Source organism: Mustela nigripes, chromosome 2 (genome assembly GCF_022355385.1).
Source record: "Mustela nigripes isolate SB6536 chromosome 2, MUSNIG.SB6536, whole genome shotgun sequence".
NCBI lineage: Eukaryota > Metazoa > Chordata > Mammalia > Carnivora > Mustelidae > Mustela > Mustela nigripes.
Window position 1 is genome coordinate 22,050,946 of NC_081558.1, and position 15,890 is coordinate 22,066,835.

Sequence of the window (15,890 nt, forward strand, 5' to 3'; positions counted from 1 at the left end):
GGCCAGCTGGCCGGTGGGGAGTCCCGGGCGTGGGCGCTGGGAACTGGGGAAGCCCCGCCGGCGCCTCCCCGCTTCGGTGTGCGAGAGGTGGGGAGAGCGCCCCCCTCCCGCGGGCCTCAGCGTCCTCCTCCGTAAAGTGGGGCGCCTTCTGAGGGGCTGAGGGCGGACAGGGGCCGAGGCATGCAGCGGAGCGCAGAGAGCGCCCCGCACCCGGAGTCGGAGGCCGGGACCCCTCCTCGCGGCGGCGGGGGCGGGGCCGTGGGGGGGCTGGCCCTGGAGGAGGCGGGCCCTGAGCGGGGGCGGGGCCGGGGCCGGCACCTGGGTGAGGTCGCGCCGCCCGGCCCCCTTGCACTTCCGTGTGCAGCGGCGCGCGAGAGGGAGGCGGCGGCCCTGGGATCCCTGGAGCGACCCCCGGCGTCCGCCCGCCGTGCTGAGGTCCGGACGGGACTCTCCGGCCTACCGGCCCGTCCGGGTCGGGCCCGCATCGACCCCTGTCCCCGCGCGCGCCCGAGAGCGGCGCGGGGAGCTGGACCTCAGCCGCCGCGACCCCTGGCGCCTGGCGGTGCGCGGGAGGTGAGTGAGGGCCTGGCCCCGACGTGGGATCCCGGCTACCCCTGGGGCGCGCCGCCCCTCCCTTCCCCCCTCCCCGATCCGGTTCCCGTTTCCGAAACTGAGAAACTGAGCCGCGGCCGGCGAAAGTCCCGTCGCGCCCCGAGACCGACCGGTGCCTCGGTTCCCCGTCCGTCGGTCTGTCCCTCTCTCCGTGCAGCGGTGGGGGTCGAAGCCCTCTCGTTGGTCTGCTCCCGGCCCCGTCACCCGCTTGTGTGTCCTAGACCCTCGGAGCGTTCGCCCGTCCCTCGCGGATCCCCGGGGCCCTCGGTGGGTCCATCTGTCCCCACTCCCTCTACGTTCCCGCGTCCGCGTCTTTCTAGTCCGGATGGGTCAATCCGTAGCCCTCCGCGTGCCCCACCCCCACCGCACCTCCCGCCGCCGCCTGGATCCTTTGCTCCCGGAGCCGCGCCCCCGGCCCACGCTCTTCGCCCCCTGCCGGTCCCTTCGCCCCTCCTTTTCTACCGCGGAGGAGAGGCTACAGGCCGCCCGCCTGGCCTCGCCGCCCGCGTCTGAGTCCCTGCCGGGCCCAGCCCGCGCGGCGCCTCCTCCTTGCTCTCCCTCTTCTTCCAGTCTGGGTGTCTCTCTATGCCTTTCTCCATCTGTCTCCGGGCTGGGCGTGGCTCCAGGCTCCACCATTCCCCCCCCTCTTACCGCCCCGCCCTTACGCCCCTCTGAGTCCCCTCCCCTGGTGGCTCCTTCCAGGTCCCGTCGATCCGGGCCCCTCCGCAATCCAAACGCCACCCCCGCGTGGGGGCCTGGCCAGGTGAGGGGACGGGGTGGAGGAGAGCCGGGGTGGAAAGGCAGGAGGTGGGCACCGTCAGAACTGTCCCACTTCTCCGACTCTCCCATTTGTCCTTGCCTGGGAGGGAAGAACCCCACTGAGCCCCTCCACTTCCGCCCAGCTAGAAGGATCTGGTGGGGTGGGTGGGGGGCATCCTCTTCTCTGGCCCCTACCCTCTATGGTTGGACTTGACTCCTTGTGCTGAGTCGCCTGTATCTGGGCATGTAGGTATATGATGTGTTTGTCTCTCCCTCTGTGTTCTTTGTCACTGTGTCTGTGGTCCTTTTCCACATGGAGTGACTTGCCTGTGTGTGTGTGTGTGTGTGTGTGTGTGTGTGTGTGTCTGGGTGTTTAGCGGCTCTGTGTGTCCTTTGCAACTCTGTGCGTACTATGTCCTGGTGTGCTGGCACCAGACTCCTGTGTGTTGGTATGTGTGTGTGTGTGTGTGTGTCCTTGTATGCCTGTGTGTCCCTTGTGTGTCTGGAGGGTCCTGTGTTGCACACTGGTTTGTGCCGTGGTGACCCACTGGCCATATACTTTGAGCTGTTAATTTGGGGAGCCAGTGGTGTTAGAGTGTCAGCCCCTCACACTTATATGAGTGTGTCTGTATGAGTGTGGGTGTGTATGTACACTCCCTTGTCTTCCTTTCCTGCTGCCACAGAGCTGCTGTGACCAGGCTGACCTGGTCACTGAAGGAGAGGACGGGTACTTTGAGTTTCCTCGTTCCTGCTGTGGACGGAGCTGGGGTGTGGTGGACAGGCCAGTAGAGGGCAGCTCTCTATGTATGTGTGTGTGTGTCCCTTGCACGCACACTGTCTGGTTTGGACAGTTGTACCTGGCTGTAGAATGGTATAAGAGATCTGGTGTGTTCTGAGCTGTGGTTGGGAGTGTGTGGGGTGAGTGTGTGACTGGTGGGGACTCACAGTCTGACAGTATCAAACTGCCAGTCTGGGAGTTAGGGAGTCCCAGTGATTGTGGGAACTGAGAGAGTGGTACCCCGGTTGACAGCGCTGGAGGGAAGGTGAGAGCCCCAGTGTGTGTGAGAGCAGCGGGGAGGCCATGAGGTGTGCATGCTGCGCCTCAAGCCCAGCCCCGGCTCCTGGGGAGGCTGGGGAAAGCCTCTGTCTCTCACCTTCCTCTGCTCCCCCAGGTTGAGGGGGACCGGAGGGCAAGTCTTCGCGTTTGCATTGTTGTGACCCCAGTCTCTGGACCCAGGAAAGATGTGGGCCCCAATATTCACTGTGCCTCTTATGGGCAAGGGACGGGAGCTAACCTTCTCTAAGGCTGTGGGAGTTCCCTTACCTGCAGAACAGAAAAAGTTGCTGTGAGGACTCAAGGTCTTAGGTCACTGGGCCTCTGGCACAGGCTTGGCTCACAGGCAGAGCTTAGCACATGCTAAGTCTTACTTGGTGACCACTGACCCCGCCCCCAACTGTATGGTCCCCTGGGCTAATAAAAGCCCCAATAGTCCCCAACCCAGTTTCCTGTCTGTGATGTGTCTGTTGCCCATCCCGTGCCCTTGACCGCACTGCTTGCAGAAGGGCAGATGGCTGGCAGAGACCTCATGAACCCTGTTCAGCCCAATTGACGCCTGCCCAGTTTCAGCAGCACTGATGGAGGAATAGGGCTGGGGGGGTGATTTGGAGCTTGACTGCAGGGTGCTGACACCGTTTAGCTGCCGCAGCTAATTGAAGTTTAAATTAAAATTAGGAATAAAGTACAGCTAGGCCTGAGGGTACGTCATTCTGCAGGGAGTGGTGATGGGGGTCTTCAGCTGAAGGAGGAGCCGCCATCTGGTGGGAGGGGGAGTCTTCGGTGGTCCGGCTTGCAGGAAAAGTGCTCAAGTCTTTCTGCCAGGAGACCCGGGATACCTCGCTGCCTTTGCCATTCCTTCCTTCTAGGATCTCTCTGGGCCTCAGTTTTTTCCAGCTGCATAATGGGCCCAGAATTAATAGAATCACCTGGACTAGAAGGTGCAAAACAAGGAATAAGAAAGTGCCCCTGTTCATTTGGTACACCCAATGTGAGCCCAGCACAGGAGACGTCAGGCCATGTCACTAGGGCCTTAGAACTTCCCTGGGGAGATGTAGTCTCCTCATTTTAAAGATAAGACAGGCAGAAGCTCAGAGAGATTGCCCTGGACCACAGAGCAGTGGCTGGCCCTACCGTGCGGTCTCCTAAGTCACAGGGCGACCTCCTCCAGACAGGAAGATTAGGAAACGCTTTCTTGCTACGCCTGTAGTCTGGAGATGCTCCAAGGGCTGACACACAGTGATCCAACCCCTAGCATGGAGAGGACACATAACCGGTGTCTTGGAAAAGTTGAGCCCAACACCCCATTTCACAGGAGAGAAAGCCGAGTCCAAAGAGGTGGAGGTCTCCAAGCCAGACGGGGCCGACTGAGGGGGAGAGCCTGTGTGGTGGTGCCTCCCAGCTCAGCTGCTTCCTCTTGTTCCTGCAGGTCTGCCTGGACCCTGCCGAGGTGAGGGCGGTGGGCCTACCTCTGGTGGTGGCTGTGTGGCGGTGGCTGCAGCAGGAGCCAGCACTGAGGGCAAGGGGGAGCCAGGAGCCCCAGGTAAGACTGCATCCTCCTGGACATGGGGACAATGTGCATGGGGTGGCCCTCCTCTTTGGGCTCTTCCCCTTCTGCTGTGGTGGGGGCTCGGTGGGGTGTGGGGAGGGTCCCACAAAGCCTTCAGGCTGGGTATGGGGCCTGGGTGCCCGGAGAGGGCAGCAGTTTGCCTGGAGCTCTGAGGCCTGGGCCTGCCAGCACTTTGGGGTGAAGAGGGGGGCCGCTTTGCTGGTCAGTTAGAAAGAAGCTGGTGTGTGTCCCACGGTTTGGGGGTGGGTGTATCAGCTTTTTTGTGGTCCCCCTTGGTGTGGCCTCAGGCTGTCTTCATCATCGTCACACGGGTTTGCCCTGGGCCCTACATTGGGTTGGATATCAAGCTGAGAATGGAAAGAGGTCTTCTGCATTCTCTTCCACACCCCAGTTCCTTCATTTCTCCAGGCTCTCTGGGGCAGAGGCGAGCCTCAAAAATCCCCCTCCCCAGCCCCCAGATTCTGGGTGAGTTAGGGAAGGCTAGGGAAGGCTGCCCTCTCTCAGGCCCCTTGTAAAACTAGAGATTCCTTTCTTTGGGACCAGACTTGCCTCCTTTAGCCTGTATTGCAGTGAAAACAGTCCCGCGAGTTACCCACTGAGTGTCCAAAGTCCAGTGGACAAGATTCTGTGGGTGTGGTGGCATTGCTGACGGCACCTGGAACCTAGGGAGTGACACTGGGGAGGGGGCGGCCAAGGTGGTCTTTCTTCCAGGAGGCCTCCCTGATCAGCCCCCACTCCCCTTCCCACTGTCTGTTGGGCACCTATAGGTTTGGGGAGGGGGTGGTGAATGGACCAGTGGGGGCTGGGCTCTCAGAGCTTAAGTCTGGGAGGCAGGGGAAGGAGGAGGTCAGGGTCTTGGCTCCTGGGATGGGAGACTGAACAAGGCCAGGGTCATCCCTGGGTCTGCTGTTTATTCAACTTAACCACCAAACCCAGAGGGCAGGAGGTAACCTGTTCTTGGCTGGCTGGGGGCCTCCGCTCCCTGAGGTCAGGGGGTCACCCTCTCCCAGCACTGAGCCTCATTCCCTAAGAAGTTCACCCAGTTCGTCTTGCAGTCAGCCCACTTTCAAAGCTCAAACATCACCTCCCCAGCCGGCGCAGACCTCGGAGTGCTCACACAAGGACATAGAAACAGAGCTGCCCTCAGCGCCCGTGCCTACAAAGCCTCGAGTGCCCACACACACACCACACATGCATGCACACGTCCACGGCTTTTCACATGCACTCACCCACAGGCACGCTCAGGCAAGCATGCAGATGCTCGCCCAGTCATCCTTGCACACAGAAGCCTGCCCACACACACTACACTGCCCATTCTGGGTCAGGAAGGCAGAGTCCTCGGTCAGGGTCACCACCCCCGCCTGCGACCGGCACGGAGGGTGAGGTTTGAGGTGTGGCTGTGACCACAGGTGCTCCAGGGGGTCCAGCAACACTGGGCAGTGGGTTCTGCCCCAGCGGTCACCTGCCAGCCTGCTCACCCGGACCGGACCCCAGGCTGACCGGGACTCGGTGCAGGGGAGCTGGGGATGAGGGCGAGGGACCACATGAGCTGTGCCAGCACTGCTTGTGGCCGCTGCCACAGAGGAGGAAGTGGGCTGCTTGTGGTCATGGGGCCAAGGTGCTCGCAGGTGGATGGGGGTCCGGTCAGCCCCTCTGTCCCCCATAGCATCCATGCCTGGTGGAAGAGGGGTTGCTGGGCTCTGGCGACTGGGAGGCAAGCAGGCTGCTTCTCCCAGGGCGGTGTGTGCACTTGCCAAAGCCTGGGCCCAGGGAGAGGCCTGTCCATCCGAGGTGTTTCCGGAGACTCACTTCCCCTGGGCTGCCCAGGAAGTGGTTTCAGAGTGGGACTGACCAGCCCGCTGTCTGTGGCCTGCCCCGCCCTGGCCTTGCCTGTGAGGGGAGCAGCGCCTGGCCCGTGGGTTAGGCTGACTGACCAGGCTTCCCACGCCAGGGCTGATTGGGCCTTGACGGAGGCCCAAGGAGAGGGGTCGTGGGGTGAAGCCATGAAGTCCCCCGCAGCCCCCAGAACCCCAGTTCCTCCTTCCCTCTGAGCTGTACCCTGAGGCTCAAAGCCTAACTGGCAGGCACGGCGGCCTTGTGTGAATTGGCAGCCGCTGAGTTGCCTCTCTGGGATTAGGCCGCTCCGAGGAGCTGTATGAAAGAACCTGGGAAAGTGCCTTTGGTTCCTGGTGCCTCATTTTTCTTCTCTGACAATGAGACAATGATGGCATCCATCTTCATGGGCTGGTGCCGAAAACTACAGATAATATATGCAAAGCAGTGAGTGTCGTGCCTGGCACTTTATTAGTGTTTAAAGATTGGAAACTGTAGTTACGTAAAGCACTCAGCACTCGGTTTGTGGTAACTACCCCAGAAAACAGCAAGTGGTCTTGGTGACGGGGTTAGTATTGTCTGAAGTCCTGGACCCCCGCCCAGCATCACAGGGCCTGGTGGCCACACAGCCTGGCCAAGCAGCCAGGGCTCAGGCTCTCTCGCTCCCCCTCGCGTCCGCCTCCCACTGGCAGGCCTGCAGGGTGGGAGCCCGGGTGGAGCAGCTGCGCCCACTCAACAGCCCAGCCCCCTCACTGCCTTCAAAGGGAGAAAAATAGCTTTCATGACAAGTGGATGCAGGAAGAGAAAGGCAGCTGCCTGCTGCCCCCTCAGGCCTCCCCCTCCCCCTCTAGGGTCCCCCACGGGACTCTTGGAGAAGCTGAGGCTGGTGATGAGGGGCGGACGGTGAGCCCTCCTGCGGGCCTGGCTACCCTTCAGAGTCTGCCTGTGAACTGGGAAGGGGGTGGATATCCGGGGCCAGAAATCCCCCGCCTCCTGCACGCGTATCCCTATGACACTTGGCAGCTGGTGGCGGGGACCTGCCTAGCGTGAGGACCTGCAGAGGGTCAGTGCAGGGAGGGGGAGCCTTTTGCTAGAGTGTGGGTGTGGTAATGATGGTGGTATGGTAGGCAAGGGCCCTGAGAGGGAGGGAGGGAGCTGGGCAGGAGCCTGGGCCAGGACTGTGAGCCAGGGCATGCTGGAGGTTTAGGAGCAAGACCTCTGTGGGCATCAGACAGACCTGGGGTCGAGTTCTCACTTGGTATTTACTAGCTGGGTACTCTTGAGCCAGCAGCTGGACTGCTTTGAGCCTCCGCGGCCTCATCTGTGCAATGGGCAGATCAGGGAGTTGCCATCAGAGACCTAAGGAGGACCTAAGGAAGAAGCCTGTGTTTCAGGGGAGCGGGCAGGAAGACGGAACAGCAAGTGCAGAGGCTCCTAAGCAGGAAGGAACCCGGCTGCTCAGGGAACTGAAAGGGGTCACTGCGGCTGGGGCAGAGGAATGAGGGGAGGGCAGTGGCTGAGGAGGAGGTCAGGGAGGTAATGGAAGCAGCTTGGGTGGGTCAGGCCCAGGAGAGGCGTCTGGGCTTATTGGAAAGGGAGTGCTGAGATCTGCTTTATGGGGGAGAGGGGCTGTGGGGCCAGAGCAGAGGATGGAAAGCAGGCAGGTGCAGAGCCTGGGGAAGGTGTTGGTGCCAGGATGGGGACAGTGGTGGAGAGGAGACGACTTCAGGGTAGAGTGCAAGACAGAACTGAGAGCCATGCGGTGTGGGGAAGAAGGCTTCCGCCCTTCCCTCACCTCCCACCCTGCTAGGAGAGGAGGGGGCACTTGCTTGCGGAACGCCAGGAGGCCGGCTTCACATGTATTCGAGGACCCATAGATCCCGGTGAGGTTGGGGCATCAGGTGGGCCCACAGGCAGGCCTGCAGCTGGGGGGCCTGGGCTGAAAGTGGAGACCCGAGAGTCAAGAGGTAGCAGGCGAGCCTGGGCAGGGGAGGATGGGGTTCAGATGGTCTTTGGTGGGGAAATTCTAGAGGCCCTGGGTACAGGGCTGGATGGCTGTCCCTCGAAGGTCCCTGCCAAGGTGTCCAGGAGGGCAGGCTTGTGGTGACTGAGCCACTGTTTTCACAACAGCCCCGGAAGCTTTGGATCACGTCGTCGGCTTGTTGGGTCAACAGGCACAGTGGAGCGGCAAGGCCAGATGTCTGCTTGCTGTGGGCTGCAGGGGCGAGGAGCGGGGCCAGGGCAGGGGTGGGGGGGAGAGAGGAGGATTGCAGGGGCTTCCAGGACCAGGGCTGGAGAAAGCTTCTCAGTCTCCATTGTTAAGACGGGGAGACTGAAGCCCTGAGGGAGACAGCAGCTAACCCAGGGTCAGCTGGGGGTTTCAAGCTGCCTTTGCCCCATCGGGTTTCTTTCCGGGGCAGCAGCCCAGAGCTGGGCACTATAGGGGTTGGAGGCTCGAGGAGCCCCTTTGCCCACTGATCCGAGAAGTTTAGGGTGTACCTGTGGCGACAGGAAGACGGAAATGGGCAGTGGGGCGGGTGGGGAGAGGGCCTGGTGTGGGGCTGGGATGGCGGTGGTGGTGAGGATGATGCTCTTGCACTCAGGACAGCCTCTAAGGCAGGGCAAGATCATTCCCTTTGGGGAGGAAGTCAGAGCGCTTTGGCCAAGCTCACGGGGCCCTGAGGGCCTATCGGGTCTGAACTAGACCTGTCCAGCCCACACGCAGGCCCCCACTGCTGAGTTCCCTTGTTCACTGCCTGCCGCGGGATGGGACAGCATGGCCCTGCCTCGCTCCCTGCTCCTCCCGGTCCCCAGAGTGGGGAGGTGCGATAGGGGCCCTGCTCACCTTGTGGGGACAGATGGCAAAAGCCTTTGGCGGGATCTCACCTCTTCGATGTCAACAAAGGGGAGAGCCATGGGTACAGAGGGACAGGGTGGAGGAGTGGACGTGGTCCCCCCCTGTGGAGGCTGGCGGAGCCCTTCCCCCGCCCGAGACACACCCATGCCCTCACCCCACAGGAGGCCAGGTGGCCCGTTCCAGGTTTAGAACTGGAGGGTCCCTCTCGGCCTCCCCCTGGGGCTGCCCCATCAGCTTTGTGGTTTTGGATGAATTGCTCCGTCTCTCTTTGTCAGGTTCTGCCCAGTGAGTCTGGAGCTCAATGGTGGTCATGTGTCGGGCGCCTGGTATGGCTGTCCTGCCCACAACAGGTGTACGCCCTCCCCTCCTCCTGCACGCCAGGCCCGTGACTACCACCTGTGACCCCCTAGCCTCGTCCTCGGCCTCTGCGGTCCCCTCAGACAGGTGGGTGGGGAGGCCTGCCCGGCTCCGTGCCTGACTGGTCCACTCCTTCCCTCGTGCACTTTGGACTTTGCTCTGGGCCAGTGGGGAGGCCAGGGCCTGCCCAGCACCCGGCTGCCCTTCTCTCCTTTGCCATTACCCCAGCTTTTTTACCTCAAAAAAGCTCCGTTTGGACTTCCCTGGTGCCAGCGCCTCGTCAGACATGTGTGGTCCTTCCAGGCTTCTGTGTTTATGCCTGTGTCGGCCTGGAGCATCTCTGCCCGTGTTTACCTTACGCTCTTGGCGTGCCGTGTGCGGCCGGATCTCTCTGTGCTGGGGAATGCGTGAGGGCGTCAGTGTCCTGTGTGGCCCCCGCGTGGGCCTGGATGTCTGTCAACATGTGAGAGCAGGGGAAGGGGGGTGGTTTCTTAGTGTGTGTCACTGAGTCATCATAGGAGTGTGCGTATGTGCCTGTGGTCACGTGTGTCTAACTGCAAGTGGGGTTCCCCGTGCGTGACTGTGTGTTTGGGTTGGTGGGTGTGCCCATGTGTGCACACATGTGTGGTTATTCTGGGAGAGGCCCTAGTGTCCCCCCCAGCGCAGCTCCTCACAGAGGCCCCCTTGTCCTCAGTCTTGACGGGGTCTTTGTTCCTCCCTTGGGGGTACCTGGAGCCCTCCCTCCCACCGAGCCCAGGGCTTTCCCAACCTAGGACTAGCTGAGTGACTCAAGGCTTGGGGCTGGTGTGGACTTTGCCCCCGAGAGGGCCTAGCCTCATCCCCGTGAGAGCCCCTGAGAGTAGGGTCCCAAGTCTTGCCCCTCAGACTCTTGCAGCCCCTCTGGCCTGGTGAGCCAGCTGCACCCCTGCATGTCCATCAGAGGGAACCCCGTTGTGATCCCCATCACACCCAAGCGCCTCTCACTCCATTCCTTGCACTTACTGCCTGAGAGGTGGTCATATCGTCCTCTGATACATATTTATGTGACTGTCCCCACCAAGCTGTGAGTTCCATGGCCTGGTGTGTCTTGTCACCGTGGTGCCTGCCAGTGGGGCCTTTGTGACTAACGGCCCCCCAGCCCATGGCGTGCGGGCTTCTGTCGCCACCAGCCCATGTTTTCCTAGGAAGAGGGCCCGTGTCCCTTGTTGGCTCTCAGGGTGTCGCCACCCCTTTGGCTATTGCAGAAGCTTCATTCATGCTGCCCAGGTCTCACCTGTGACTCCCACTGGATCCCAGCCCAGGAGTAGGATTTTTTAATGTCCCCAGAACATTCAGCTGTGTAGCCAGGGCTGAGAAGCCAGAGCCAGGGGCAGAGACTTTGCCCAGACAATCGACCCAGGTCCCCAGCATGAACTTCCCAGACAGCTGCACAGGGTGCCTGGGGGAGGTACGTGGGGTAGAGGAGCAGCCGGCTTTCTCAGGGAGGAGGCAACAGTTCTCCAGGGTTGGCCTTCAGAGCTGTCTGGAAGGATATATAGGAATTAGGGAGGACATACTGGCTGAGGGAATAGCATATGCAAAACAAGGGGGCTAGAAAACAAAACGGGAGTTCACAGAGTAACCAGAGGTGAGGTCTGAGCTGGAGAGCAGGACAGAGCCTGACTGAGGTCTGGGCTTTCTCCAAGGGCGGTGGGAGCCCAGGAGGTTCCATGGGTTGGGAGGGACCAGGAATGGTAGCAACTGGGTAAAAGGAGAAGAATTCACTGCCCTGGTTGATCTGTGTGGTGTGAGGGAGGGGCCAAGAAGCAGCACAGTGAAGGGGTAAGGTGCTAGATCTGGGGAGGAGCAGGTGTTGGGAGCATCCCCTGCTCTGGGACTTGGCTGTGACCTGAGACCATAGTAGAGCCTCCTCCCAGGACAGGACTGGGCATAAGGAGGCTGGGGCACAGGCCCTGGGGCACAGGCCTTGCTAGCCCTTCCCCTCCCCCACCTCCTGTTCTTCTTGCTGAGCCCATTTCCTGGGTTGTGAAACCCCTGTGGCCTCCTTGACTTGCTTCTGTGTGGGAAGGCCATCTGGGGAGGCCAGCCTCCCTGTCAAGCCCGGCCCCTTTGCCCTGTTGGAGCTCTGCCCGAGCCAGCCAGTCCCTCCTGCTGCTCACACTGCCTCTCACTGTCTTTCCCTCCCACTGTCTGGGCCTTGTGTGTCCTCCTGCTTCATTCATCCATCAAGGCCCACGTGGGCTGCACCTTGAACACCCCCCCAAGGCAGGGTTTGATCCTTAGGAGAGCCCGGGTTGACTCTGACTCCCGCTTTGCTGCCATCTCCAGCCGGCTTTGACCTGCAGCAGGTGGTGCCTTCATGCACAGGCAGGGGCTGGCCCCAAGGTTGGGCAGGTATGAGTGAGAAAGGGCTGCATGGGGGGGGGGGGGGTGCATCTTCTGCCCCCAGCGGTCTGTTCTTGGAAGAGCAGATCCAGCTGGTGCCTCAGCTTTGCTGGCTGGGCTGGCTTTGCTTGACCTCAGCCTGCCCCCTCTTGTTTTCCTGGCGGACGTTCTGAGAGAGCCTCCCTCCACATCTGCTCACGCTCCCCAAGAGCCTGGCTAGGTCTCTCTTCTCAGGTCTCTCTTCTCTCTTCTCTGCTCCTCTGTCCTACCCTGTGACCTGTGAGGCAGAATCCAAGGCCAGGGAAGGGCTGGGGTAGAGGGGACCAGGTTGCATTTGGGGGCCTGGGGACTCTCACTGCAGGACGTTGCCCTTGGTTGCCCCCTACCTACGAAGAGGAGGTGGGTATGTTAGTTTCTAAAGACCCATCTCTTAACTCGTTGGGTTTTATTTTTCACCATTAATAAAATGATTTTCAAACAAGTTACACGTGATTGCAGTAGAAAAATTAGAAAATACATTTTTTTGTTCCAGATGACACCCCTCAGGCCATGTCTCCCACCCCACCCCCTTTGCTGGAACACACTTGCGTGCATATGTGTGGAGATATGCAGCATGCACACTTGTCCTCTGCTCCCCGGGAGCTCCAGCCATCGTGGCCGCTCTGGCCATGTCCAGCCTGCCCTGGCTAGCTGGGAACAGGTTTCCATTGCCCTGGAGGAGGCTACCTGCCTGCTCTGGGTCTGGCCCAGCACTACCTTTCCTCACTTCTGGGTGGCTGGTCTAGGGCGGGGGTGGGGAGTGTGGGAGGAGCAGAGTCAGTGGACCCTCATACCCTGGAACTGGAATTCAGGACAGCCAAGGCTTCCCCAGGTTTTGATAAGCAGAGGCTGGCCTAAGGGGCTGGGACAGGAGGGAAGGGAGGATTTCAGGGGTCAGTATCACCCTCTTACAGAGGAGGAGGAGGTCTTCAAGGTCAAGCCAACAAGAGGTTGGGTGAACAAACTCTGGGTGTGCCCCAGGACACCAGCTCCTTTACTCCTCTGTCCTCACTGTGTGTGTGCGTCGCTCCTGGCATGTTTCTCTGTCTCTCCCTTTGCTCCCTCTCTCCCTTCATCAGTCCTTCCTGGTTGGGCATACTGGAAAGGACATCAGGCAGGCCTGAATTCAAATCCTTGTACCACTTCCTGGCTGTGTGACCTTGGGTAAGTCACTTAGCCTCTCTGCACCTGTTCACTCATCAGTAAAATTGCCACTTCCAGGACAAGCACAGGGATGAAGTGAGCTAATGCCATGATGAGGTTAATCTGGCATGTGTTGGCCTCAGGGACGGATGGGTCCTTCTTTGAAGTGGGGGTGCCGAGACTCAGCCCTAGATCTTCTGACTCTGTCCGGTGCTCCCTGCTTCGTAAGGCTGCTTTTGCTGTGGGTTGGAGAAGAGGTCAGTAGAGATCAGGAGCCCTCTGGCTCCAGCTGGCTCCAAGGAGCAGGCACCCGTGGAGGTCTATGGAGGTCTGCCCTTGCCACCTCCACAGCCCTGTGCGGCAGCCTGGCGCTGAGTCAGTGGCCTTCCTTTGGGGCCTGTGGGCCTGGGCCTATTTGCATGGGGGCTATAAATAATCGGCACACCTTGCTTTTGTGCTGTTTCTTCACTCCCTGTTTCCCCACCAAGCTGAGACTCTCTGAGAGGTAGATGGGGGGCGCTGGGTCTGCTATGCAGGGGGCACCCAGTGTGCAGGGCCCGAGACCTTTCCCAGCATTACATGGTGATGGAAGAAGATGCCCGCTCACGGCGACTGTCTCCCTCCTGGGGTCTGGGCAGTGCAGCTAGGCAGAGGACTCACACTCTAGTTTTTGTCTAGGAAGTTGGGGCTAACCCTAGGGTCACTGCCAGGTAGCCCCAGGGCAGCCCACAGAACCCATGGGTTCCCCTCCTCGCAGCCTGGCTGTACAGGTTTGGGGCAAGAGCTGGGGCTTGCTGTGGTCGTGGTTTCCTTCCAGTGGCTTTTAACTGAGCAGCAGCTGCTCTGATCATCGAGAGCTGGAGGGCAGGTCTGACTGGCAGCCTACAGGGCTGGGCTCTGCCTCCCATTCCGGGGTCTTCTCTGATCTGTCTCCTCCATGCACCCCCGGGGCAGTCCTCATGGTTGGTTCTTGCGAGGCGACCTAGAAGTGGGAGAGGTCATGGAGCCCAGGGGCCATCTAGGTCTGGGGGAGGCTGTGGGGAGGCAGCTTGACCCCTTGCCCAAAATGGCCAGGTCATTTTGCCGCTGGGCTATCCAGACCCCCTCTCAGGAACCCAGGTCCCCTGCGGCACAACCATTGTTTCTTTTTCCCTGCCTGACTGCCCCCTCAGCCTGCGTTCTCTGAGACATTCGGAGAGCCCATCAGTGCCCCACCTGGGTCTCAAGGTTATCGTGCTGGGAAGCATGAGACCCAGCCATGTCTGCTGGGGTCAGGGCCTAGGATTGTGGGAGCAGACTTAGGGCAAGTGGGTGTTGTCCACAGGCCCAGCTGATCATTCTGGATCCCTCAGGGAGAACTCATCTGGCGGCTCCACAGCTTGGAGCCCCAAGCCCAGCCGGGTGGCAGGAGGGGCACCGTGTCCATTTTGGCCTGAGAGCTTGGGATACTCACCCAGACGCCTGCATGTAGTCAGCCAGGCCCACGCAGCTTGCTTTTGTCTTCCACGTTAGCTCAGGGCCCACCACATGCCACCCACACACACCTTCCCCATCTCACATACTCACATGTGCTTGAGCCCAGGGAGGAGCCCGCAGCCATCCACGGCCGGCTCCTCCTCCTCACCTACCAAGAGGTGGTGGTGGTTGGCTCAGCTGAAGGCTGAAGGCTTTGGGACCTGGCCTCAGATGTGAGCTTCCAGCTTCCACACCGGCTTGGCTCGTGCTCCCTCTGAGGCGGAGCCAGGCCCGGGCAGGAGACACTGAGGGCAGACCCCTCCCCTCTGGCTGCGGGCCGGAGAGGGCTAGTGGGGCCCCTGGGCTGGGCTGCAGGCTGAGGTCAGTATTTCCCGTGAGCTCATCTGGGCTGGGAACAGCAGAACCAGCCGTTACTCTGGCTGCCTTGCAGAGGAGCTGGGGGACCCGTCCCAGGGGCCGGGGGGCCGCTGCACGTGTACACGTATGTGTGGGGGGTTGGGGGTGCGTGTGTGAGGCCGCCGCCGTGCTGGCTTGTGTTCAGGAAGGCGTGAGCACATACGCGTGTGTGTGTGTGCGTGAGTGTTGGCTCAGCCTCACTCCTGGAGCGTCCTCATGTGTGCGGCTCAGAGCCAGGGTGTGTGTGCGCCTGCGGGCTTGCGCGTGTGACCATCCTCCAGGAACGACAACATGGTCACCTCCACTGGTGAGCCTCAATCTAAGGAACAGCTAGGAAGAGGGAGATGCAGGGCTGACCTGTGTGGGCGGAAACACAAAGTCAGTGTAGGTTCAACATTAAAATAGTTTTATATTTGGCCAAAAAGAGTCTGAAAGTGCAGGCAACCTCTGTGGGGGAGCGCACCTGACCCTGAGGGGCCCCAGTTCAGAAGGCGAGGGGTGTGGCCTGGCCTCTCACTGCCCTGCTCCCTGAGTGGACTGGCTGCCTCCTGAGTGGGACCTCGGCTTCAGCTTCTGGCTCAGCTTTGGGCTTTCAGTATCTCATTCTGAAAAGTGGGAGTGGTCTTCTTGGCCCTGTTGGTCTGCTTGAGTAGTTAGGGGCAAACTTTGGAACCAAGAAGGGCTGCAGGGTGGCGGGGGTGCCGTCCTGCCCGTCTCTGTTGGCATGTGCTGGGTGCCTGGCCCGTGGTAGGTGCAGAGCCATGGGGTATTAAAGGATGCCTTAAATGACCCCCCCAAATAAATGACTCGAGGTCACAGACTCACCCACCTCCAGGGCCCAGGTAGGTTTTGGAGAGTAGAGTACAGAGGCCTGGAGTGCACTCAGTAAAGGGGGCTGTGCCAGCCAGCTCTCTTACCGGGGATGCCACAGATCTAGACTTCCAGAAGACTGCTCGGGTTTCCCACTGGCAGCTAGAACTAGTGCCTTGCCAGCACACTGTGGAGGCCAAACTGAATGCAGTGAGAGCCCCCGGGAGCCCCTGAGCACCTCCCAGGGCTGGCCCTTGCCGCCCAGCCTCACCCCTTCCGTCTCCGCAGCCCCACCGCAGGCCCCGGCATGGCACCGTTCCTGCGCATCGCCTTCACCTCCTATGAGCTGGGTTCCCTGCAGCCCGCCGATGACGCCAGCCAGCCCTTCTGTGCCGTGAAGATGAAGGAGGCGCTCAGCACAGGTAGGACTGGGAATCGGGGCCCAGCGGGCGGCCCCAGAGGGCCTGGGCCTTGTTCCCCTGGAACTTCCTCACACTCCTCTCCCTGCCCAGCCTGGCTGTGGATGCAGGACCGTGGTGCCCATAGGGCCTCTAGCACTGGCTACATGGATCCATCCCCAGGAGGGGGATGGAGGTGGG

The 15,890-nt window shown here is 60.8% G+C and overlaps 1 protein-coding gene across 2 annotated transcripts in view; it reads left to right on the forward strand.

Moving 5' to 3' along the window:
* The first annotated feature begins 305 nt into the window (after positions 1-305).
* Positions 306-15,890, forward strand: part of PRKCD (protein kinase C delta) — a 28,961-nt gene continuing 13,376 nt past the window's right edge. Inside the window, exons 1-4 of one of the 2 annotated variants that reach the window (XM_059389944.1) lie at positions 306-573; positions 3,855-3,968; positions 8,961-9,129; positions 15,580-15,713. In XM_059389944.1, coding sequence (XP_059245927.1) covers positions 8,987-9,129; positions 15,580-15,713 — 277 coding nt within the window. In that variant the 5' untranslated portion in view covers positions 306-573; positions 3,855-3,968; positions 8,961-8,986. The remainder of the gene's footprint in view (positions 574-3,854; positions 3,969-8,960; positions 9,130-15,579; positions 15,714-15,890) is intronic. The other variant, XM_059389945.1, reaches the window with a different exon arrangement.